Source organism: Ochotona curzoniae, unplaced genomic scaffold, assembly GCF_017591425.1.
Source record: "Ochotona curzoniae isolate NIBS_2020 unplaced genomic scaffold, NIBS_Ocur_1.0 scaffold_3890, whole genome shotgun sequence".
Classification (NCBI taxonomy): Eukaryota; Metazoa; Chordata; class Mammalia; order Lagomorpha; family Ochotonidae; genus Ochotona; species Ochotona curzoniae.
This window is the reverse complement of record NW_024467115.1, coordinates 31,181,929-31,209,230: the sequence shown is the minus strand read 5'-3', so window position 1 is coordinate 31,209,230 and position 27,302 is coordinate 31,181,929. Positions and strand designations below refer to the sequence as shown.

The 27,302-nt window shown below is 39.1% G+C and overlaps 1 protein-coding gene across 1 annotated transcript in view; it reads left to right on the top strand.

Moving 5' to 3' along the window:
• Nucleotides 1-27,302, top strand: part of SYNE1 (spectrin repeat containing nuclear envelope protein 1) — a 444,597-nt gene that overhangs the window by 82,061 nt on the left and 335,234 nt on the right. Inside the window, exons 4-8 of the mRNA XM_040965176.1 lie at nt 14,631-14,726; nt 17,912-17,995; nt 20,526-20,546; nt 21,006-21,098; nt 21,653-21,831. Coding sequence (XP_040821110.1) covers nt 14,631-14,726; nt 17,912-17,995; nt 20,526-20,546; nt 21,006-21,098; nt 21,653-21,831 — 473 coding nt within the window. The remainder of the gene's footprint in view (nt 1-14,630; nt 14,727-17,911; nt 17,996-20,525; nt 20,547-21,005; nt 21,099-21,652; nt 21,832-27,302) is intronic.

Here is a 27,302-nt window from a genome sequence, read left to right as displayed (position 1 = left end):
TCTGAAGCCCGAGGCCAGGAGCCTCTTTTCAGTCTCTCATGTTGGTCAGAGGTTCTTGAACTTGAGCCACCATCTGCCACTTTTCCAGCCATAATCTAGTGGCCAGCGTGGAAATGGAGCAACCAGGGCATGAATCAGTGCCACATGGGATGCTGGCACTTGAAGGTAGAGTAGTAGCTTGGTATGCCACCTAGCTGGCCCTACTAGCTGTGTATTTATTATGCCTGTACAATAATCAGATTTCTAGATACACACTTGCAGGTTGGAGGTAATAAACACATAACTATATAGCAAATCAGTGACAGTATTGAAATTCAACAGTATGACTCCTAAGCAGTCTCAAGCTGCTGTAATGAAATTCTGCAGATTGACCAAGTTAAACAAAAAAGACTTGATTTCCAGCCTGGTGTGGTAGCTTGGTGGCTGAAGTCCTTGCCTTGCACACACCGGTTTCCCATGGGGGAATCAGTTTCCCATGTGGGCAGCAGTTAGTGTCCCAGCTGCTCCACTTGCCTTCCAGCTCCCTGAACTGGCCAGGTCCTTGGGACCTGGCACCAGCGTGGGAAACCTGCAGGAGTCTTCTGGCTCCAGCTTAAGATTTTCTCATCTCTAGTTGTTATGGTCACCTGGGGAGTGAGCCAGTGAATGGAGAATCTGTCTCTCCTTCTCTCTGTAAGTCAGCCTTTCCAATGAAAATACGTAAATCTTAAAAAAAAAATGTTTTTCATAGTTCTTGAGGCTGAAAGTCTGTGATAAACTTATCAAGAAATTCAAGGGCTTTTTTCATGTTTTTGCTTTTAATTTTGATTTCTGATGAATATCTAACAGATCAGATACAATGCTAAGAACACAGTGACATTTACTTCTTCCCTCTTATTCTCCCTCCCTCCCTTCCTCCCATCCTTCCTCCCTGCTGCTATCTTACCCTCCCCCTCCTCCCTCTCCTCCTCAACCATCCTCCCTCCCTGCCACCCTCCCTGCTCCTATCTTACCCTCCTCCCTTCTCCCTCTCCTCCCTCAACCATCCTCCCTCCACCATCCTCCCTCCCTGCCACCCTCCCTGCTGCTATCTTACCCTCCTCCCTCTCCTCCCTCAACCATCCTCCCTCCACCATTCTTCCTCCCTGCTCCTATCTTACCCTCCCCCTCTCCTCCCTTCCTCCCTCAACCATCCTCCCTCCACCATCCTCCCTCCCTGCTCCTATCTTACCCTCCCCCTCTCCTCCCTTCCTCCCTCCTTACTTCCTTTCTTCTCTTCCTCCTCCATCCTCCTTCCGCTTTCCCATCTATCCTCCCACGCTCCTTCCTGCCATCCTGCCCCCGCTGCCTCCTGTCTTACCTCCTCTTCTCCTCCCTTCCTCCCTCCTTGCCTTCTGCCTTCCCTTTCTCCCTCTGTCTCGTTCTCCCTTCCTTGCAATACATCATCCTTTGTTCTCTGAACCCTTCTTTAAAAAATGTTGAGATAGCATACTCTAGACTTATGCCACAGTAAAAAGCTCAGTGCTTCACTAAATAATAAGTTTAACGAGCAAAAAAATAAAAGACCTTAGTTTAGAAGGAACACAGATAATGGTTATAAAAATAATTGAATAGACAAATGACCATTTCACTCATATATTATAATCACATATCATTATAGTAGTACAATATCCTTAACCATTGATTTGACAAAGATATAAAACAAGCTTTCACAAAATTATATTTACAGTACACGCAGACATTTCTGTATTATTTTTTGTTTGCTTTTAAATTTTTTAGCTCCCACATAGAAGGGAGAAAATGTGTGTGTTTTTCTGAGTCTGGTTTACTTCCCACCATATGTTATGTACCAGTTGAATTCATTTCTGTTGAAAATGGTAGAACTCAATTTTTTATAGCCAATTAGTATTCTATTGGGTATATATATATATATATATATATAAGTGTGTATTTATATCTATATCTATATGGATACATTCCTTTTTTGTCCACTCACGTGATGGACACTTTGATTCCACATTTGGGGTATTGGAAATAGCCCAGTTAGAAGCATGGTGCATTAGGTATCTCATTCATTCATATACCTTTGGGTATATATAGTAGTGGGTTTGCTGCTTCATGTGATTGCTTTCCATTGTGCCAGAATATCTGATTTCTTGGTGTGAATGTCTTCCTAGCTTGAAGTTGACCACCCTTTTTGTTTCCCTTCACCTGTAGACAGTCTCCCTCCCTCTTTGTGTAGGGATACCAGTCAAACCCATCATCGTATGCTTCTCTCATTACTTTATCTAAACACAATTGTCTCCCCATCACTGCCTTTTGTCGTGACCAAAATATTTGCTCAACACCTCTCATTATTGAGATGTGAGGATGCTGAGTGCTTTCGTGTCGCTATTCATTAAGCAAATGCTCTTACTAAGCACCTATTATGTAATAAGGTTTGTGGATATAGCGGTGAGCCAGTATAGATCATTACAAACCAAAAGTATAGCAGAAAAGGCAGCTACGGGATATACTTGTGATAAGTTCCTGCAAGGCCAAGAATAGGAAGTTCTCAGAAAGGAAGCACAACCAATCGCACAGATAGTCTGAGGCAGGGCCTGAGAAGTAGCTTGAGGCTGGGTAAGTGAAAGAACCAGTGCATTCAAAAATGGGCAGGATGAACAAATGCACTGTGCTTCTAAATCTATATTGTGAAATACATAAAATTTATTCATGATTACATAAAATAATAAAATGCATGGCAGAACAAAAGGGCAGTTTAGAATACTTGAAGTCAGTGGTCTTGAGAGTGGATTGGCAATGAAGAAAGCACTTTGTTAAAGAATAGGCATTAAGAGAGTTTGGGCATTGTGTTGTAGGAAATGTAAGACATTGAAGGAACATAAGGGAGAAGGGAGTGTTTCTGATCCTTAACCTCATCTCCTTGAGTTTAACTGGCATTCCTTTATATGTCAATTTACTTTTTTCAAGCGCACATTTAATGTTCTTTTCCTTATGTTCAATTGAAGAGAGCTTGAAGATCATGTGTCGTGGTGAAGATCGCTTTTAATCAAGCCTGTTGGGAGTTCTGTGCCCCTCCTGGATCTTGTTTCCCAATTCTTTCTCTAGATTAGGGAAATTTTCCTTGATTATTTCATTAAATACATTTGCAAACTCAGCTTCTCTTTCTGCACCTTCTGGGACTCCCATAACTCTTATATTTGGCCTCTTACTAGTGTCTTTCAATTCTTGAATACTTTTTTTGGCCTGATCCAGCTCTGCTTCCAGATTTTTGTTTGCTTCCCCCTGATTATAGGAAAGAGCTTCCAATTCTGAGATTCTTTCTTCTGCCTGCTTCATTCTATTTTGGAGATTCTCTATTGTACTTTTTATTTGCTCCACTGTATTCTTCATTTGATTCTTTCCTTTGATTTATTTCCAGTAAGACATATTCCTTGAACACCTTGAATGCCTGCTTTACATGCTCCTCATTGTTAAGAAGCTGTATAACAAGTGTTTTGAATTCTGTATGCTCCATTTTCTCAATGTCTTCCTCAGTTAACTCTAAGGTTGGCATAACGTTTTGCTCCTTTGCAGGGGAGTCTTTAATTATATTCATTGTGCCTGTCTCTTCTTTTGGTCTTGGTAATTGTACATCTGGTTATCAGATTCTTCTCTTTGGGGCAGATTTCTAAGCTCTGTCACCCACATTTCTACAGTTTGAATTTATTTATTGCACTTGGCACATGGGGCTTTGTTTGCAGTCACTTGTGCCACTCCCTCCAGCGAGTTCCAGGTCTGGGTTCTTACGTTATATTTCCACCATGATCTCCGTAGCCCCAGGTCCTGGCTCACCAGTCTCCACCTCCTGTGATACTGTGCTGAGGCTACACCATTGTCTGTACAACCTTTCACCCACTTCTGGTTGGAGCAGGTCCCAGGATTAGGGAGACACCAGGAGCCCTATATTGCTAGGTTGTTGGTGGAGCTGATCTTGCTGGAACCTGTTGGATGTTAGGTCTGGGTGCAACATGGATCTATTTTGACCCATACGATGCCATAGTCAGTATTCTTTTCCTGTGGGACCAGTGCAATGCACTGAGCTCTGTGAGTTCTTGCCAAGCTTAGTGCATGCACAGCTCACTGTTGTCCCCTGCAGTCTTAAATTTTTGCCACACTGTACAAAATGGTGCCTAATGTGTCACCACTAGAGTTCTTGACCTGCTGGCCATCAGGTTTGAGGGCTACCCGGACCTGTCCTGGGTGGAACCTGCAGGATGCCACATTACTGCATTTCACCAAGTCAGAAATGTGTTCACTCGTAGTCCAGTGCATGCACAGTCAATCCCCAAAGCCCTCGCCTCCTTAAACAAAATGGCACCTAATTCGACTCTAGGAGGCAGACTGGGCTGTGATATCCACCCTGTTCCCGGACCGCCCACCCAGGGCCTGCTGCTGTGTCTCTGCTCCTGGTCAAATTAAACAGACTATCAGGACAAGCAGTTCTCTGTCTGGATTCACCTCCTGAGCTCCTGGCAAACACTCCCTCCCTCCCCGTTGCTGTAGGAGTTCAGATCGCTGTTTGCTGAATGCTGTTGGGGCACCAGCCACTGCAAAACCACACTGCTGTGTCCACTGCTCCCCCACACCATGCCTGTCAGTCTCCAGACACCCCTCTGCCATTGCTCTGTCCTCCCCATCTCCTGGAATGTGCCCTGTCTGCTTCACACAGGCCAACAGTTCTCCATCTGTTCAAACATGTCCCCACCCTGTCCTCCATCTCGACTCTTCCCATTGTGAGACTCTTAATGAACTGAGACAAGGACAGAAAGAATTTAAAAATGTGTAATAATTCACCCCAGAAACCATGCTTTGTTGTTCTAATGCCGTATTAAAATATGAAATAATGTTGAAAACGTTAACTTAATCACTTACAGTGTGTTTACACATATACATATATTTATATCAAAGCATATTATAATTTTATAATTTAAATGTGTATAACTGATTTGTTAATTACACATTCATAAAATTGGAAAATAAGTCTACTTATATAGATTTGTAATCCTAAGTATACTCAAAATTTATTCGATATAAAAGATTACAAAAAAATCACTTCAAAATAAACATTTTATTTATAGTGTAAATTTATAGCATAGATGTGAGTTTCACAAAACACATACATTTATACTTATGAAAAATTTTTCAAAATCACTTCTTTAGAAATAGGTTTCATTTGCGCACATACTTATGAGGCATTTTTAAGTGTTAGCTGGGTACTGCTCCGGGTGCTGAGAATGGAGCAGTCAACAAATCATAAAAGGAGAATCCCTGTGTGATGCTGGTTCTATCTTCATGGGGGAGAAAGCAAAGAAGGCAAAGATGCTGTCCTGTTGACCCATCTGAAGAGGCACTGGGGCAGGAGGACAGAGATTAGCTGGAGGTCTAGCAAATCATGGAGGACAGAGATCAGTTTGAGGTTTTACAAATCATGCTGGCAAAGGACTTGGGCCAAAGTGGTGCTGGTGCAGGTGATTGCATCCTGGACGAATTTTGAATTTAAAAAAGTTTATCAAATGATCATATTTGGAGTGTGAGTCAGAGTCAGGACAACCCCAACTTATTGGGAGAGTTCTACCTAGGGAGGAAGTACTTTATTACACCTGAATGCTAAGAGCAAGGTTTTCCTGAGCGGATGTCCTCCAGTAGCTGGGGTGCAGGGCAGTTATTGTCGGTGGGATGTTTATTCAGAATGGAATGAAACAATCAGGGAAATGGAAAGGATTAGGCTGTCACAGGAAACAAATGATGAGAGTTCTCCTCCACCTTTGCCAAGGAGAGATGGAAAACCACCACAGTGGTGCGTTTTTAAAGGGATTGAGAGAAACAACCTTTTTAGATGGTTTGATTTTGTTTCTGGGGATGCTGGGAATATGCCATTAAGTTTTTCAAATAAATGACACAGACTCTTGACATTAAAATTGTTTTGCTTGGCTCCCGTCAGTGGTGAGAACCGCGACTTTTCCTCATCAGATCAAAGGCTGCTTTGACATTTTGAGGCATTTCGGTGTGGTGGGCAGTTTGCCAACCCCTTCGGAGGGAACCATGTACATGATCCACCTTCCTGCCCTTCCCACTCCTTCTGTTCCTGTTAGTTCACTTGTTCCCACACAGAAAATAATCGTCAGAGCAAGCAAAAACTCTGGACTAATCCTGGGGTGGGAGATCTTCACAGTGCAGTTTCTCTTAGCCTGTGAGATGGTTCCTGATGGAAATCTCCGTCAGTTAGAGCTGGTGGTGTGTTTTAGGACAGCAGCAATGCAGCTTTGTGCACCTTCCGAACGCCCTTGCCTTCACACCTCCCCCCACACAGAGCAGAAAGCAGCTTTGTGAATATTTTAGGCCAAGACTACACATTAGGTTTAGCAGCCATGACTGTGTACAACCATGTGTACCCAGACTGAAGTAAGTAGTTATCTGTGACAAGTGCATTTCCTGTAGACATTTTCTAGCTGAGTTTTCTTTGAATCACTGGCTCTCCAACAATTATGAATATTAAATCATTTGACAGGTATTTCATATTTTAAAATTTATTGGTTTTTAATAGATTCATGTGATGTATAGATAAAATCCTAAGAATACAATGACGTTCCCTATCCCTTGCCTTTTGCTCCTTCTTCCTTCCCTCCCAACTTCTGCCATCTCAGCTTCTTACTATTTTTGAGATTGCATACTTTAAATTTTGTGTTACAATAAAAAGGCCTAATTCTTCACTGAATAAGAAGTTTAACATTTGAAAAGCATAAAGACAATAAGTAGTGGAAACACAAACAATGGCTATAGACAGTAATTGAATGGAAAAGTGGTCATTTCATCCAGACAATAAATTTTAAAGTCATCGCACATCACTGGAGTATAGTGGCAAAGCAATCTTAACCATTGGTTTCACAAAGCCTTACAAAAAACAAAGCTCCTCAAAACTGCATTTGTAACGGCACCAATAGATGTTGCTTTTCTTTTTAAAACATTCTCACTTCCACATGGAAGGGAGAACAGGCAATATTTGTCTTTCTGGGTCTAATTTGATTCAACCTGGTGTCATCTAGTTGAGTCAATCTTGCTACAAATGGTAAAATTTTGTTCCTTTTTGAAATAGCAAAATAATTTTTCATTGTTATATATGACACATTCACCTTATGGACACGTGGCTGGACTCCAGGTTTTGACTGTTTCAGGAAATGTGAGAGCATTTCTCTGATATAGGTGTTTTCCCAAGAGGAAAATGTGTTTCTTCCACTTTTAAAAATGTACTATTTTCTATGATACGGTTTTATAGGCATAGTGGTTCTTCCCTCACTCTTGGCTACCACCCTCCCTATTTATTTCCTTATTTTTAAAGACTATCTGTATTGCAAAGGCAGATCAGATTTAGAGAGGAGTGACAGAAATATGTGCCATGCACTGGTTCACTCCCCAGTGACCCCAACAGCAGGAGCTGAGCCCATCTAAAGCCAGGAGCCAGGAGCGTATTCTGGGTCTCCCATGCAGGTACAGGGTCTAGAGCATTTGGGTGATCCTCCTCTGCATTCCCAAGCCATAACTTGGGAGCTGGAAGGAAAGTAGAGCAAGCGGGACATGAAACGGTGCCTATATGAAATCCTGGAAATTGTAAGGTAAGGATTTAGCCATCGAGCCATCATGCTGGCCACCACCCTCCACCTCTCACCATCAATTTATTTTTTGTTTAAAAGATAGACTTTGTTGGATTTTATTTGAAAGAATGCATGAGAGAGGGAGCTAGATTGCAAGGAGAACTTCAGAACTCACAGTGTCTATTTCAGATGCTGACATTGATCATGGGAGCTTTGCTTTACTATGATTTCAGCTCCCAAGGAAAAAAATATTTAGGAGAATACTACATTTATGATGATAAATAAGTATCTAACTATTCCTGGCATAATGCAAGTAATTTTACTTTTATCTTTACAAAAGAATAATTTTACTTTATCTTTACAAAAGAATAAATCTTCCATGTTGAGAATCTTTGTAGCACTTATCGGTTACTAGTGACCCTAAGAAGATGTGTAGCTACCTGCTGATGGAGTGGCAATAACGCTGGCAGTGTTTCAATTCGGGTTTCTATTCATTCATATACCAACTACAATGTAAAACAGCAAGGAACGTCCTCAAACAAAAAGATAGAACAATTGCACATCTGGACATATACCCAAGAGAACTGAAAATGAGGTTTGGATGATATATTGATAGACCTGTATTCATGTCGTTATTCACAGCAGCCAGGAGGTAGAAACAACCCAGGGCCCATCGACACATGAGTGGGTACATAAAAGGCAATCTACGCATTCAAAATGTATTCAGGTTTAAAAATGAAAGACATTCTGACATACACCACAACATGATGGACCCTTGAGGCTATTGTGCCAAGAAAAGTAAGTTAATCACAAATCGATAAGTACTCATGTGTTGAAGACAGTCAAATCATTGAACATAAGATAGAGTGATGGCTACCAGTGGCTGAGAACAGGAAATGAGGAGTTGGCATTTAATGAGTTGCATTTCAGGTTTGTAAGACTAAGCCATTCTCTCTCTTCTGCAAGATGACGTAGAAATATGTAACATTATTGAACGGTGCATTTGAAATGGTGAAGATGGAAAATTATATATTCTTATACCACGACTAAAATTTAAAAATTGAGTTTAAAAAGTGCATTAAGTTTCTTCTGAACATACATTCTCCCATCTTACAGAAGCAATTTATTTTTGATTGCTAATAAGAATCTCATCACTGAATGAGAGTGGGAAGTCAAGGAGCTATAAATTGTCCCACTCAAAACATTGTTTGCAAACTAATAAGAAATAGTACACACATGTTGCTTGCACTGTTTTGTTGCAAGTCAGAAATAAACCTTTGATGAATTAACCAAGTAGGGAAAAATTGGTTGAGGGCCTGGTGCTATGGCTTAGTGGCTAAAATCCTTGACTGGAATGTGTCAGGATTCCATATGGGTTCTGGTTCATGTCCTGGCTGCTCCACTTTCCATCTAGCTCCCTGCCTGTTTCCTGAAAAAGCAATAGAGGATGGTCTAAAGCCTTGGGACACTGCACCTGCACGGGAAAACTGGAGGAGGCTCCTGGCTTCTGGCTTTAGATTGACTCAGCTCAGGTCTTTGCAGCCACTTGGGGAGTGAATCAGTGAATGGAAAATTTTCTGTCTGTCTCTGCTCTCTGTAGATATGCCTTTCCAATAAAAGTAAACAAATCTTAAAAAAGAAAAGAAAGAATTAGCTGAAAGGATACTGGATGTCTCACTCTCAGGAAGAAGCCCTGGCAGGAAAAAGTTAATTCAGCATTTCTCTGTTGCTCAACTGCTGTGCAAATCGAAGGACCATCTTTTTAGGAACTGCCCTTAATTATCTTCGGAGTTCTTTTTACTACTTGGAATATTGTGCTGGATGTTGGTGTTTTTCTGTACCTGAAGTCTGGAACCAATTATGTAATGAACTCTGGTTTTAGGGTTCCAGAGGACTTCGCTGAACTTTAGCACTTTGATCAGATTTTGGCAGATGCACCCTGGAATTGTGGTTAACACCTCTTCTTACTGGTGGCAATGGTGCACACAAGAGAAGGCTGGTGGTGATAAAGGCAAAGCTGCGTTAGCTAGGTAGCACATGTCAAGGTGCAGCATGCCCTCAGTGAAGACTTTGGATGCTGACATTTGAGTCTGTTCAGTTGGCAGCCCCTTGCAGGTGTTTTCACACAGTCACTGCTGGGAAAGCTAAGTGCATCGCTGTGTGACTGCAGTGGAAGACACATTTCACTTACTTATGGAAGCTTGTATGTGGTTTCTCCTGTGTACTTTTCCTTGGCCTGTTTTAGTGTTATGTTCTGCTGTAATTATCTCTAACCACATGTGTTGGTGATGTGAATTATAAGCAGTCACCAAGACAGTATGGTTCTAGGGCTCTCTGCATGCTCATGAATCCAGCCTTGAGAAAGGCAGACTCAGAGTGGCTCTGGGATCTCAGCAGCAAGACTTGATGACATTTGTCCTTAAATTACAGTCATAGAAAAACTGAGGGCCAGTTGTGGTAGCCTATTGTCTAAAGTCCTCACCTTGCATGCTCTGGGATCCCATATGGGCACCGGTTTGAGCCCTGGCTGCTCCACTTCCCATCCAGCTCCCTGCTTGTGGCCTGGGAAAGCAGTTAAGGATGGTGCAAAACCTTGGGACCCTCTACCTGCGTTGGAGGTCTGGAAGAGCCTCCTGGCTCTTGGCTTTAGATTGGCTCAGCTTTGGCTGTTGAGGCTGCTTGGGGAGTGAACCAGCAGATGGAAGCTCTTCACTCTGTTTCCTTCTCTCTGTAAATGTGACTTTCAAATAAAAATAAAAATTGGATCCCAAACATCTTCTGGATCCAGTCACAGACTCGGATGGGCCCAGCTGAGATCAATAAGATTGTCAAGAATGCAGTGTGATGGATGCTGACCAAATGGGCTCATTTATGTCGCTGCTAGTATGTACTTACTCAGTACATACTTAGTGTTTGTTAAATCTAATGCAGCCATTTGGAGAGTGAACCAGCAGCTGCGAGATCTTTCTTTCTCCATATTTTTATAACTCTATTTTTTTTGCTATTTTTTTTTTATTATTTTATGATACAGTTCCACAGATTCTGGGATTTCTCTTTCCTCTTTTCCAAATTCTTTCCCCCCCCCCCCACTGATTTCCTTTATATCATTACAATTGTTTAGTTCTTCACAAGCAGTTTAAATCCATCATTCTGCTATTTAAACGTATCCTGATATTGTAGGTATGGACCATGGCAGAGCATTCAACATCCTATTTTCGAGATATATTTAACAGTTTAATTGGGAGTCCATCTTTGATTTGGAATTGCAGATGCACATTGCATTTTATCTTTACTTCTCAATATGATCATTTATTACCTAGTTATTATACCACCCCTTGAAGGAAAATCCATAAAAGAAAGTCAACAACAGGAAGAGAAATGGAAAAATGACATGAAGTTAAATAACATGCTACTGACTGTGTTGCTGAAGAAATGAAAAAGAAAATAACCCTTCTTGAAGAAAATGATGCTACTGTATGACCTAGGAGTCTGTGAAGAATTTAATAAGAGAAACATATTGAAGAAATGAAAATAAAAATATTAAAAAACCATGGTACATAGCAAAAACAATATTGAAAAGGCCATTGAGTTTGTACTTTGTAAGGAGGTTGCCTTATGGAAAGAACATACGTTTGTCCTTTTGGGATTGACTTATTTCACTGAACGTAATGGTCTCTAGTTGGGGCTGTTTGGTTAAATAAATCCTTCAGTGGAATGATACTTGTAGACTAGTAAAGAGAGATAAGATTATTCCCTTGCCCGGCCCCTCACCCTGCCACCCCACCACACACAAATGTAAGTTACATAAAATGCTAGAGCTTAGTTTATGTTCCCCAAAATAAGAAAAGGTCAGAGATACCTGTGTATATCTGGATTGCATGAAGTTAATAAGAGCCCTTTTATCTCTTGTAAATCCTAATAGACAATGAGTAAGTCTCATTTTGTGTTATCATTGGAGCTGCTATGGCAAAATAGAAAGGAGGAGAAGAAATGAAGAAAGCTTGGTTGAATGTGTCTCGTGAGCAGATTTCAAAGGGAATAGCCAGGCATGCACAGCTCTTTAGCACCATCGTATACATATTTTTCCCGAGGTTCTACACACAGTCAGAGACCAGAAAAATTTTTGAGCCCAAGTATAGGATTAAGTCTTGGTTGAAGAGAGATTTTGTTTTTCTGTTTTAGTTTGATGGTACAGTACCATAGGCTCTGGGATGTCCCTATGCCCTCTCCAGATCCCCACCCCCACTGACCTCCCCCGTATTATTGCATTAGTATAACCCTTCATAAGCAATCAGAAGTCCATGTTTGAAAGGAGAACACTGAAGGAAGTATGCACTCTTTCATTTGCACCCTTCTCCATCTCCCTTAACCAGCAGAAGATACATCTTAAATTCAGCATGAAATGCTTTGATTCTACTGTCGTGAAACCAAAAATGCCTAGAAGGACAACAAGGAATATTATTCTCCCAAATACTGTAGAAAAGGAAGAGTGTGTCATAATTTCACAGTATATAAGTTAAGCACAATCTTGAGCAGTGTTTGATTTCAATCTGATGACTAAAAACAATAGGAACAAAATCCCATGGTTTTTATTTTCTGTTAAGATAGGCTTCAGTCCAACAACTTCCTTTCTAATTTTTTTCACTTCCAACACTATGACCCTAGTCCTACCAAAGCAATCACACTGGTGCAGCAGCCACTTGACCCTGTGACGGAAGAAACATTTTAGTGGAAAGATGATCTATTAAAACAACATTAAAGGGCCTGGCGCGGTGGCGCAAGTGGTTAAGTCCTAACCTTGCACGCCCGGGATCCCATATGAGCGCCGGTTCTATCCCGGCAGCCCCGCTTCCCTTCCAGCTCCCTGCCTGTGGCCCGGGAAAGCAGTTGAGGACGGCCCAAAGCTTTCGGACCCTGCACCCACGTGGGAGACCCGGAAAAGGCTCCTGGCTTGTGATCGGCATAGCATAGGCCCGTTGTGCTCACTTGGGGAGTGAATCATCGGATGGAAGGTCTTCCTCTCTGTCTCTCCTCTCTGTATATCCGCCTTTCTAATAAAAAAAAATAATAATAAAAATAAATCTTAAAAAAAAAACAACATTACAAAAAATAAATGCAATCACAATAACAAAAGTCTTTTCTAGTTGGTCATTTGTCATATAGAAACAGTACCTTACCTAAGATGCGATGGTGAAAATATCCAATAATGACTAAAATTGTGTGTTTTGTTTGTTTTTGTTTTTGCAAACGAACCAGTTTTCTGGTTTCACACACTATTTGGATTCAGTCAGCTAGCTAGCTATATGTGAATTCGTGCTCAGCATGTGCTCAAACATGTCTAGTGGAGCACACTTACTGAAAAGAAGGATTCAAGAATTGAATGTCTGCAGATCAATGTAGTATTTGTCATTTTGCAAAGAACAGAGGAGTCATGGTTGAGTTTGAAGAACAGACACAGTCTGCAAGCACAGAGGGTGAGTGTGTGAGCTTGGAGTTCGCCAGGCTGGTCCCATGGGGTGAGGAATATCTATGAAAGAATAGTGCAATGGGCAGGGAGGTGAATGGGCTATTGGACTAGGGGGCAGCCAGCTCTAGGAGCCCACGGAAGCACTGATACAAACTGTTGTATTGATGACATTTATTTTGAGTAATTTTATTTATAACCTTAGGATGTAAGGTTATTACATTTTTTTTTCTTTGCTATGTAAGTAAGATGCTGTGTGAGTGGTGGAATTTAAATGAAAGCTATTAAAAGTAAAAACTTATTTTTGAACATGTGTTTGACAGCATGAGCACAAAATGTGTTCAGCTGCTCATTTCATAAGGAGAAAAAATAGATTTTAAAATAGAATGGTACCATTCAGAGATGGAAAATCATGCAGTCAAAAGAGATATGTAAATGGTTCAATCAGTGGGTGGGAAAAAGTCACACTTCAATAAAATATTCGATGAGTAAGAATTCCTACACAGAACATATTGTTAAAGGAAGGAAGTTGAAAATTGGAAATCTAAACATTAGGCCTTCAAAAAATTCCATGAAAAATAAAGAAACTTATGGAACTTGAACTCAGGTAATAAATGGAAAAAAAAATATGATACTGTAAGAATTTGATTATCTGTTAATCAGCATTAATATCATTGTTGCTTAGTTTATCATAAGTCAATATCTCACAAGGTTTGATGAACTCCAGTACATTAAATATTTTAATATCCTTCACACAAAATAAAAATCCCTAGCAAATATGACCTTGGCTTTGGATTGCTTCCCCAGCAGTGCACTTTTTGAGTGTCAGTCTGCTGTTGGGATGATGATCCTTGGGAAAGTTTCCTAGGTTCCCCCAGGAGGGAAGCTGACCACAGCCAAGCATCCCACAGAAAGCTGAGGTCTGTGGCTCAGCACTGAGCTGTGCCAGGTTGTGGTGAATGTGCCCTTGGGAAGGCTGTGCCTGGAGAGGCCACAGGAAAGTTGCTTCTAGAGCAAAATGTCTATTTCAAGAAAAAAAAAAAATCTCCTGCCTGTGTTAAGGGTCTAGCATTGGAATTGTCTGAAGTTTCTGAATGTTTTATCTATACTTTTTTTAATGTAAATTTCCACAAGGGTTTTATAATTTTATTAATGTATCCTGTAAGGCATTTACATGCAGGTACTGAGCAAGGAACCATAATTAGAATTTGCATATCCTTACCACATATTTATGTTTGAGGCCTTGAGCTCCCCTCTTCTAGTTCTTGACATGATATGTAACAGCTCACTGAGAGCTGTGGTTCCCCTGCTGTTTGTGTAACACTGGAACATGTTCTTCCACTGCTTAATTTTTCTTAGAGTTATCAATAAACTACTGGCAAAATTAACTAACATGAAGAACTAGGTACATAGAAATTCCTTTTGCAGATTTCACCACATGGATAGCCAAGATTAGAGAGACTCCTTTTTTGTTTTCTTTTTGTTTTTTTGTGTGTGTTTGTTTTTTTCATTTTTACCTTGACTTTTTTGTTTAATTTTTTTTTTTTTTTTAGCGGAAACCTCCCATGGCGGTGGATGACCTTTTTGAAGACATGAAAGATGGTATTAAGCTGCTTGCTCTCTTGGAGGTCCTGTCTGGGCAGAAACTGGTAAGAATTCTTTTTCTGGATTTGTGTGTGTCAAATTCTTCCCACTTGGAACTTGGGAATACATTATTGTGAGCATAACGAGTTCTGTCTGCAAAAGACACTCTTACCGAAGCACTGGGCTTCTGGCCGCTTCAGGAGTACATTTCCCTTGGAGTACATTCCCAAATGGAATACATTTCCCTTCTGGTTTCTGCACACTTCTAGTGGATTTAAAACAAGACTCTATACATAAGAGTGGTAACTGTTGTGTCAGGATGCTGTCTACTAAGATAGTTGCAAATTACCATCTACTTCACCTTGTCAGCTTACCGTTTGGAATGGATTGTTGGTCCGTAGCTATGTATTTATGTAGCTATGTGTTTTCACGGTGGCAGTTTCATATCCTAGCTAACATTCTCCCCCATCAGTCATTCATAACAGGAACAGCATGTTCAGGATTATTTGTTTTTATGTTCTGCGAGGCAACAGAATGGAAAACAACCTTGTCAGCAAGCTGTAAAATATATTTCTCATATATCTTCAAGCAATAAAATATTTTTTCTTGCTCATGTGTTTTTTTCAGAGCACCAGTGTGGTAAACAGTTTATAAATGTACATTATTTATAAATATTGCTTATTATAATTGGAAATGGGAGCTCAGGAAATGGGGAGTAAGTTTTTAAATCTGTTGTATCTCAACAAGAACTCCATGGTCACATGACTTAAATGACCGAGATTTTCAGATTATTTTTACTTGAACAGAAGTTTTTAGCTAATTTTGTGCAAACATTTCAAAATAGCGTCTGTAAATAGTCATTTTTTGCAAAATGCAAATAATTTTGTGCAAATCTTTTATATAACTGGTTCACTTCACAATAAATGCTTTTGGTGCCTCACGTCCCAAACCGCTCCCTTTGGATGTTAGACATGTTGGCATGACATTTCATCCCAATTTAAGTGCTGGTAATTACATTCTCGGTTAACGATTCAGGGATTATATCACAGCCACAAGTTACATTCCACATCCCGAAGGACCCCCAGACAGTGGACCAATTCTGAGACATATTGTATGTGTCTATATGGCCTATTCTTTACTTAAATTATTTACATAAGGTAAACAAGCTTCATGTCATTCACAGTGGGGATTTAGGAGCATAGTAATACTTCCTGCCTCACCTTCTCTCTTACCTACATTCCCCACCCTTAGTCCATGGGCCTTTCAGCCTGCCTGCCTGCCTGCCATCCGTCCTTCCTGTCTGCCTGCCTGCCTGCCTGCCTGCCGCCTGTCCTTCCTGCCTTCCTGCCTGCCTGCCTGTCGTCCGTCCTTCCTGCCTGCCGTCCGTCCTTCCTGCCTTCCTGCCTGCCTGCCTGTCGTCCGTCCTTCCTGCCTGCCTACCTGCCTGCCTGCCGTCCGTCCTTCCTGCCTGCCGTCCGTCCTTTCTTCCTTCCTCCGCTCTTTTTTTTTTCACTTTTTACACTGGGATGCTTCCAGATCACATTACAATCGCAGACTAAATATCGCACTAGGCAAATAATTCAACAAATAGTAAGTAGGAAAAAGAAATAACTACTGTTTGTTAAGTATATAGACAAATATAAAGGCAGATAATAAATCTCAAATCATAAGTTTCACTTATGTAAGTCACATTTTTCTACCCTGTGTGTCAGTACAACTCAAGGAGAACATAGTTTTCTTTATTGCAACATAATGGTTTCAAATTGAGTCCATTCTCTTGCAAAATACAGGTTTTCATTCTTTTTATGGTGGAATGATATTTCACAGTGTAATATATCATGTTTTTTAAGTCCATTGATGAGTATCTGTATTGATTCTATATCATCGCTATTGTGAATAAATATAGGTGAACATATAAGCTAACTCGCTTACATGCTGATTTCGTTTGGTTTGCGTAAATTCCCAGGAGTGGTGTGCTCCCATTTCCGAGGAATCTCTCCATCATGGTTAGTTTACATTGATGCTGACAGTGCATTAGAGCTCCTTCTCCCCAGGTTACTTGCCAGAACCTATTATTTTTGATTCTCTGAAGATAGTATTCTAACTGGATGAGATAAAATGTTGTTGTGATTTCAACTGGCATTTCCCTGATGGCCAGTGACCCTGAGCATCTTTTCATGTGGGAGGGCTTCAGGGCTACCCTGTCTATTCCAACCCTTGTTCCTGCTCTCATGCTGATGTGTGTGAGCAGAGGCTTGTTCTGTGAAGTCCTCAGTGACCATTTTATGGACCTCAGTGGCATGCTGAGAACTCCCTCCAGAATGTTCACAGCTTGGTGGATAGCTGCTGTGGTGCTTGAGGTATGGGGCTTCGTGAACCCACACATGCCTTACCCTGCGATGGTCACCTGTAACCTATCTTTAAATACTTGCTTAAAGTCAGATCTTGGAAATTATTACTTGAAATGCATTAATTATAAAGGTACTGTTTTTGACCTTCAATGAGTTTATTTAGAACTTTAAATTGGCTGAGTTGAGTATCATTTACCAGCTATACATCTTAGAAAAATTACTTCAGTTATATAAACGCAAAGGAAACTAATAATGGCTACTTAATTGAAGTTCCTTTGAGTCTTAAATGCTGTGGCATGAATAAAATGAATAATGCAGTTTTCCTAACTTCAACACAGACAACTCAGGGTTTACATATACAAGAACACACTCTTTTATGGATAATAGTTTCATTTTCAAAACCATATTTTTAGGCTTCAAATAAAAAATGCTACAAAAGATGTTAATATCTTTGTTTATATGGCTGAAAAAAACATGTGACAAATAGTAATTCCCCTCCCCCTTGTGCTCATTTGAAGGAGTAACAATTTCATTGACACTATGAAGGTTTTGAAAATCTATTCTTGGGCCAACGGAAGCCTATGTGACAAATGGAGTAACAGAGCAGCTGAAAAGGAATGTGCTTATTAAATAAATTACTGCATCGTCGAAAGTGCCAAGAGCATTCCTTCATGTATTTATAGAAAACAACTAACCTTTATAGAAATGAAATAATGTTGGCTTCTCCCAAAAGTTCTGTCAGCATATTTGAACTCATATTAATAGCCTTATATATATACATATATATTTTAATATATATTATATATTATGCATATATAATATATACATAATATTATATACATAATATATATACATATATATTTTAATTTGGTTTCCTCTCATTCTTTGACTTTTCATAGCCTTGTGAACAAGGACGCCGTATGAAGCGAATCCACGCTGTGGCGAACATCGGCACAGCACTCAGATTCCTGGAAGGGCGAAAGGTAAGAGGAACAAGACACCAGGCACCCGAGAAGGTGTGGGCGTACTGCCTGAAGAACATATGTAGCCGTAGTACCAACGTAAGGTGTTGAAATTGTATTTCCTGCATTGTATTGTAACCAAGGCCACAGCATTCATTCCAGCTCTACATGCCTGCTTTTATTTTTTAATGAAAAGCCTGGTTCTCATCTATAGTCACCTAGTTTTTCAGTTTTAGTATGCATAAAACTAGCTTTATGCATACTAATTGCAAACCCATGCCCTTTCACAAATAAATATACCACCTGGAAAATAACTTTTGCATACACTTTTTTTTTTTGTCTTTAGTGTTTCAAGATCTTTCGTCCATAAATTAGTTCTGTTATTCTTCATCCCCTTCTGTGAGTTTGTGCTACTCATTTGTAGTACAACTATTTTCACTTGTCATTACTTGTACTGCATTTTGCCCTCCCACACATGTACACATGTCCTGGTTGATTTTTAATTATTTTGTTGAATGGCACATTCCATGGCTGTCAGGGAATTAAGTTATGCTTAGGGAAGGCACGGGGTCCTATCTTGTCCCCAGGACTCTATTCTCATTCCCCTGCCATTAACTCCACTGCCCCCTCCTGGCAATCAGATGCTAGTTTCCAAACTCCCTTCATTTCCATTTGTGAAGTAGCTGTGTTTTCATATAACCCACTATTGTATTTATTAATATGAGCATGCTATAAAGTATTTTGATTTTTCCATTTAGGAAAGTGACCGAAGTCAGTTCATACAGATCATAACCACAGATCGTGTGATATTCCATCCTTTAAATATGCCAGAGTTTATTTAATATCTCTGTCTCTCTCTGAATGGACATATAGACTCTAATTTTTTTTTTCAAATACAGAAAATGATGCCATTTATAATTGCTTTAATATTAGAAATATCTAGGTAATAATAAATCATAATTGTGATTTCTGTGTAAAAATGTAAGTGCGTATGTATTTTGTGATATCCTGCCATCCTTCTTGCCAAAGGGCTGAAGCAACCTGAAATTTGACCTTCCCAATTTGTGGGAGATCAGCTTTATAAGTAGCTAACCATAAAGTTCTGGGAAACGCTAATTGGATTATCTCTTTCTCAGTTCATGTGTACTAAAATCAATTCACTTACACCACAAATATATGAATGAGTGCTTCTATCAAGCAGAAATTCTGAAAAATGCCAGATTAAACTGAAAATCTGCCCCTCAAAATCTACGTTTTGGTGTGCTGCTACTACAGTGAATTCATTTAATAGTCAGTCAGTTATGCAAACTCCATTCCCAAAAAAGGTCAGACATTTAAATAGTACAAAAAGCAATCCTAGTTTCCCAGGAAAGTTTGAACATCTCACTGTCACCTTATTCTTACTGACTGTCCTATTTGTTGCTCACCCTGCATTCGTTTTTCACAGAAGACTTAGTTATGCTTGGAGGAAAATAAGTTCAATTATTCAAGTCATGTATTTTTCTATTTCAGCTGTATAACAATAAGGCTTTACTTCATTATAATGTATATTTCATGTTTATAATTTTATAAAAGTAAAATCTTAATGATTTTGAAAAATATGTTTAGTACATTACCTTCTAAAAGGTGCAATTTATGCAAATGAGCTGTTTTCATAGAAAACTGCCTTTCATGGTATATCAGTTAATAGATATTTGAAGACTTAGATTTTAATATTATACTATGGCGATAAAATAATGCATTTGCATCTTAGATATCCTTACGGTAAACCATCACAAGCTCTGAACTTCTCTCATTAATAAACTTCATTGAATCTGGGTTTAAACTTATTTTAAAAGATCTCTTATTTGGAAGACAAAGACTATTATTGTTTTAAAAATTGCTTATTTATGAGATAAAGAGCTTCTGTTCACTGGTTTATTACCCAAGATAACGATAACAAGCAGTTGAGGGTCATGGCTAAGGCTGAGGTCTGGAAACTAAACCCAGATTTACCTGTGGATAGCAGGTTCCCCAGGATTTGAGCTGTCTTTCAGAGTGCGTATCAGCAAAGAGCTGTAGTTGAGTGCCAGAACCAGGCACTGTCATGGAAGAAATGTGTTGTTGAAGTAGCATCTTCAACATTAATATAAATGTCTGTTCCAGCTTTGACTTGTGTTAGAAGTCTCTAGAATGCTCTGTTCTTTTTCTTTCTTGTTTGGGCATTATGTGAAGGGTGACGAAGAGTTACTGATCAAATGCTGTGGCATCTGATATACTGCACAAGTTGTTTTGCTGGGATGGAGGAAGCAACGCTTAATATTTAGGAAAACATCAAAAGGAATGGAAGGGGACAATTAGTAGCAAATTGTCAGCTTTCTTAAAATCCTCATCGTTTTCATCCAAGATAGGAAATGAATGCTAAAGTGTCTCCGTTTCACTGTCTCCTAAATATCCTTTGCTTTTTCAAATTTACTGCCGACGTATTTATTTCCTTTGAACAAATGATTCTGACTTTGAAAGGTCGCTGATGTGTGTGTATATCATCTTCTCCTTTTGCTTTTCATGCCAGTCCATGTACAGAGGATCACCGGTTAGTACAACTTTTAGAATTCTTAACCCCAGATTTTTGTAGGTATAAGAGAACCTGAGTTTGATGCTACTTGGTAACAAACATCAAAGTAAGTGCATCCTCCTGGTCTACTCATCATTTGGTTTCTTTGTCATTCTGTCTCTAAATTTGAAGAATCCCTTTCTGTTTGTTTGGCTTTTTAAAATTAATGGTAGTTTCATGCATGATGTTATATTTTCCAGCTTTACTCTTAAGTCAGCCTTATAGTTATTTTTTATTCTGTGCACCTAACAAATGCACCTGAAGTTTTCACATGCTTGTTTGTTTGTTGCTTGTTTTTTGACTCAATCTACTGACTCATGTGGAAGACTACATAGGCATGCCCAAACCTTACTGATGTCTGATAAAGTTCTGATTATGACAATTAAATGCACCATAATAATCTCGCATGCTACTAGTATGATTTTTCTTTTTAAACAGATTAAATTGGTCAACATTAACTCCACGGATATAGCTGATGGCAGACCCTCAATAGTTCTCGGATTGATATGGACCATTATTCTGTATTTCCAGGTACTGTGCTATAGTTTGATTCTTCATTACCCAAAATAGTATCATGAAGGGAGTCGTTCACTTGTTGTATCTTTGAGGTGGATGCTCACTTTAGCAGGAATAGGAATTTCACAAGTATATTTCTTTTAAATAGCAGGAGGTCATTTTCTCTTCTCCTGTGCAATGGTGGTATACTTGGTATCTCTGATTCTTAGAGTTCCAGCGGAGGTACCCAGTGTGAAAAATGAACGTTATATGTATCTGTACATGGGGTTAATTTTTTTTCATTTTTTGCTGGGATAGAACATTTATAAGTTCATATTCAGCAAGAGGGGGAGAATTGACTCGCCATTCCATCCCAAATCACTGTAGTAACCATTGAGTTTGTTAATGTATTGAATGAGCAAGCATATATTAGATGACAATGTGAGCACATAAGAGGAACACTACTCAGACCCTCTAAGTCATATATTTTGCCAAAGATGTTAAAGATCTCAACATTAATCGCATCTAAATAGAACAAACTAGATGTGGAACAAAAAGCTGAGCTCATTCCTACTGCTGTGTGCTCACAGATCGAAGAGTTGACCAGCAATCTGCCACAGCTCCAGTCACTGTCGGGCAGTGCCTCTTCTGTGGACAGCATTGTCAGCACGGAGACTGCCAGCCCACCAAGTAAACGCAAGGTGGCTACCAAACTCCAAGGCAATGCCAAGAAGACCTTACTAAAGTGGGTTCAGTATGCAGCTGGCAAGTAAGTATTAATACTTTGTTTAAATTTTTAATCCTTGGAGTGTGCTTTAGGTTTAGGGTTGATGCCTGGAATTTGTCGCTGGGTACCTGTGCTGGAGTTCTGGCTCTGACTCAAGTAATTGAATCCCCGAAACCTATTTGGGAAGTCAGGATTGAGCTCTTGAGTGTGAATTCAGTGCAGCAAAGTACCGGCTGTAATTATGACAACATGACTGTGTGTGCTTGGCAAGGAGAAGGGATCCTGAGATTCCCCATGACACAGACCAAACCACAGGACCCTGCACGGCCAGATCAGCTCACTCTGGGGAGATGGTCTAATTTCATTCTTTTTCTGATTGAATAGGTTTCCATAATGTTTATGTACCATATTTTCTTCAACTATTGATGGACATCAAGGTTGATTTAATATCTTTATTGTGTATTGAAGCACAGTAAATCTGGGTGTAAAGATAAGTCTCATATGCCAATTTCATTTTGTTTGTATAACTTTGCAGGAACAATATGGCTGGGTCATGTGATAGACCCATTTTCAGATCCCTGAGGACTCTCCGTACCGTCCCTCATAGTGACTGTACTAGTTTATACATTTTAGCATATTTCTATACAAGGATATTATAGCTATTTTATTGCCATTACATTGAACATATAAATTGATTTTGGCAACATGAATATTTTGACGTTAATTCTACCAATCCATGCACAAGGCAGATTTTTCTTTGCTTTGATATCATCTATTGTTTTTCTTCAATTTTTTTTTTGTAAATTTCATTGTATTTTAGTGATTAGAGTTATGCCAGGGAATTTACATTGTCTGCAGCTACTGTGAGTGGCTCTGATCTCACAGGTTTTCTCGAAGTCTATGAAGGCCCTGGTTTTTGTGTGTTGATCATATTCTACAAATTTACCAAGTTCCCTTCTCAGTAGAGTTTCATGTCTGCCCTCTGTAAAGAATCTCACCGTCTGCAAACAGGCAGGCTTTGCTCTGTCCTTCCCAGTTATCACTTTCTTTTCCTTTTCTTGCTTTATGGCTGTGCCTGAACATCCAGGGCTATCTCAAATATCAGTGGTGAGAGTGGCCATCCTTAGTTGGTTCTAAATTTTCCACAGTATGAAGCTGGCTGTTTCTCATAGATTGCCTTAATATGTTGAGGAATGGGCTAGCAGTACATCCATTTTGTTTGTTTTCAAAATTATTTTTTTAAATTCATTGATTTTGGGTTTCAGTTTTGTTTGTTCTATAATTATTTCTAACTTTAAGCCTTTTATTTAAGTCCTTGAAATGCATTGAAACATCCTTTACTTTGAGCTTTTCTATGTTCTTGCTATGGGCACAGATTGCTATGAATTTCCCTGTTTACACTGTTTTTGCCATATCGCATAAGTTTTAAAGTGCTGTGCTGTCAAATTCACTCATTTTCAGGAATTTTTAAATTTCCATGCTTCTTCTGCAACCCACTTCTATGTTCATTCTGTAGCATATCATTTCATCTCGATGTACTTGCATGCTTTCAACAATTTCTTGAGTTGTTGATTTCCAGCTTCTTTCCACAGTGGTCAGAAAATGATACATGGTATGATTTTATTTTTCATTAATTTTCCTAATGCGTGCTTTATGGCTTAATACAGAATTTATCCTAGAGTATGTTCTGTGCACTGATGGAAGTATTCTGCAACTGTGAAATGAAATGTAGACATCTATTCTGTTTGGTCCGTGGTATATACTTGAACTCAACTGTTTTTTGTTGATTTTCTGTCTAGTTGATCTGTCCATTGATAGATGTGAGATGTTGAAGTCCCTTATTATTATTGTATGGGAGTAATGTCTCCCTTTAGACCCATTAGCAATTGTTTTAAATAGCCAGGCACCCTGGCATTGTGTTCATTTACATTTACTAAACTATCTTCTTGCCTGATTGATCACTTAAGCATTATGGCTTTCTTCATCTCCTTTCATGATTCAGGCATTAAAATCTAGTTTTACTGGTATCAGGATGACAACGCACATCCACTTTTCCTTGCCATTAGTGTGAGGTATCTTTTTCCATCCTTTCACTTTCAGTCTATGTGTATCTTTGCTGGTGAGATGTTATAGGCAAAAAATGGATGGGTCTTGTTTTTTAATCCAATCCATTTTGATTGGAGAGTTTGGACCATTTGTGTTCAGTGTAATTATTTAAAGGAAATGACTTGGTCCTACCATTTCTCCAAGCTAGAGTGACAGAGAGGATGAGAAAGAGAATTCTCCGTCCTCTGATCCACTGTGCAAATAGCTGGAACCACCAGTGCTGTGTCAGGTTGAGACCAAGATGCAGAACTCCTGCCATGTGTCTCACAGGGATTGGTCTAAAGACTGGACCACCCTTTGTTGTTTTCCCAAGTGCACTGGCGAAGAACAGGAATAGAAAGCAGAGCACTTGGGATTCCAACAGAAGCTCTGGTGTAGGAACCTGGAGTTGTACTCAATGGCTTGGCCTATGCCAAAGAAGTGGCTTCAACTCTGATTTTATAGGCAGATTATGTTTTTCTGGTTTTCATTTGCTTATAGTCAGAACAAGTGTACGCATAGAAACATTGAAGTGGTGAGTGATAAATGACTACTCTCCATTGGGAGCTTTCTTTGTCATGGTAATTTCTTCTTTTAATTGTGATCAAGATAAATCCCTTCACATAGAAGTTGTTAATTTGATTTTTTCTCCTGACATATAAAACTCATTTTATATCTTGTTTTGTGTGTCTAAATTTAACTGGATCTGATTTTCTGTTCCTGCTTATAGTTGTAAATAAATGATTGTTATAAAACATTGAGGTATTAGAGTTCATTTAAGAACAGCAAAAATGAAGAGAAAAACACTAAGAATATATAATTAATGATGCTAATTTGTGCAATTTAGTCGATATTTTAGAATGTCTTAAGAGTTTTCTAATTTGGGATGTGTATTTATTATTCAAGAGCAGTCAGAAAGATTCCTATAGCAAAGCTTTCTGACTCTTCAGAGTCTGCAGTAGAAATAAAATATTGATTCCTCCCAGGCTGAGCACAGCAGCCTAGTGGCTAAAGTCCTTGCCTTACATGTGCTGGGATCACATTTGTGTGTTGGTTCTAATCCTGGTAGCCCAACTTTCCATCCAGCTCCCTGCTTGATGCATGGGAAAGTGATTGAGAATGGCCCAAAGCCTTGGGACCCTGCACCTGTGTAGGAGACCCAGAAGAAACTCTGGGCTCCTAGTTTCAGATTAGCTCAGCTCTGGCCATTAGAGTGACTTGAGAAGTGATTCATTGGACAGAAGATTTTTCTCTCTTTTTCTCCTCTCCTCTATATATCTGAATTTCCATTGGGTGTTGTCGATCTCTATTGGAAATAAAAAAAAGGTGCTGGGTTGGAGAACACACAACCTTGTGAAGATGCTGTCGCAATTAAGTTTTATAACCGTCAATGTAACGTCGTCATTTATTATTCCACACAGCATTGGATTGTTACAGTATACTCACCATTTTCATATATAACTTAATATATAAGAATGAGATTTAAAAATCCATAACAGGATTTGTAAGTGCCATTTTTAAATTGATTTCATCTCCTGTCAGTAGTCCAGAAATAACAGCATATAACCTTACACTTGCAAACCTGTTGGTGTCTAAGAACAACTGTATTTTATGATGAATATTGATATGATACCAAATTAATGAAACTGGATATAATACTACTTACAGTAGTAGTAAACATGTATTACAGGTCAGAAATTCCTGTAAACCAGATAAACTTTATGATTTCATTAAGGATTGTATCCAAATTTTCTTTGTGTTTTTTTATGCAAAATTCTTGAATGAGAAGTTTGGAATAACAGTACAAGTCTTTGAAAATATTAAAAACTGCATTGGACTAATAAACAGTGGGTAAATGCACAAACATAACACCATCAGTGTTCAGAAAGTTCTTGCAAATGTGTGTTATGAAAAATTGCATGGGTTTCAAATATTTTTGTACCGAAGCAAATCCATACCAGCTCTTTATAAAATTTCTTTACAACATCTACTTTAATGCAGTAAGAAGAACATCGATAGGAAAGAGCCGTACATTCTTCTGAGATTGAACCAAGTTCATCAAATGTATGGTAAAGCTTGGGGGGAAGGACGATGACATTACTCATGCCTTATGAAAAGCTTATTGGGAGAATGTCCCAAATATATCAGAGATTTACAAATGCATGGCTTGTTTTAAGAAAGGAAAGACCTGTTGCTGCAACCATTTGCACATCCTTCGTGAAGGTCATCCGTGACTACTAAGAGGAACAGCACAACAGCACAGTTTATGCAATTTTGACTGAATCATTACAAACTTTCCACTCTTGGTACCAAAACTGTAATACCTCCAGAAGAGCAGGCAGGAACACAGCTTTCAATGGCAATGTTTAGAAAGTGGGATTGACATCCTGAGACATTTCTGTAAGAACTGTAACATGAGATGAAGCAAACCCTTGCCAGGATGATTTTGAACATAAAGCACGATCAAACCAGTGGTAGAAAGGGCCCCAGTGCCATCCCAATGAAATGCTGGCATCGGGGCACTGTGGATTAAGTCTGCTGAGTATAACACTGTTAACATCGGGGAGCTTGTTGGAGTCCTGGCTGCTCCACTTCCAATTCAGCTTCCTGCTAGTAAGACTAGGGAGGAAACAAACGATAGTCCAAGGAGTTGAGTCCCTGCAGCCCGTCTGGGAGACCACGATGAGATTCCTGCTCTGGGCTCAGCCATACACACAGACCTGGCTGGCTGGGGCATTCGGGGAGTGAATTAAATGCAAATGAGGAATCGCACAGTTGCTGTCTCTACTTTCTGAAAAAATGAAAAAAAAAAACTTTAATAAGAAACACGTAAGGGACATTTCATTTTCTTCAGCAATTAAAATAAAGCAGACTAAATTAACGGTCAAATTTCCAGTACTGTTCCTCAGGGAAGGACTCAATAGCATGTATCATCTCTTGCGTAAGTGCCTTGAACTGTGTGGAGCTTATGTTGAGAAATGAAGTTGATAGAATTTGCTCTTTCTGTTTTCATGAACTTTTCGGAGGCCCTTACAAATGCATGTATGCAAATTTTCTGGTAATAAATACAGAAGAAAGAAAATATACTGAACACTTTGAGTTATTTCAACATAGTAAATACTCGGGAAATATTACATTTTTTTTTCTTTTTGAAAAAGGCTTTAACAAATGAATTTAAGAAAATCAGAAAATATCAAACATTGACTATTAGGTAGTAGCTGTTCCATTTACATCTTATTGTAATTGTTTGAAAACACATTTAAAGGGAATTCAGGGGACATGAATTTTTAATAATAAGATGTATGCAAAAAGAAGTTTAGGATAATAAGGTAGATAACTGAATAGAAAGTAAGGGCAAATTAACAATGTAGTTGAATTCCAGTGCTGGTAAGAATTACATGTGAAATTAGAGATGCTGAAAAACTGTT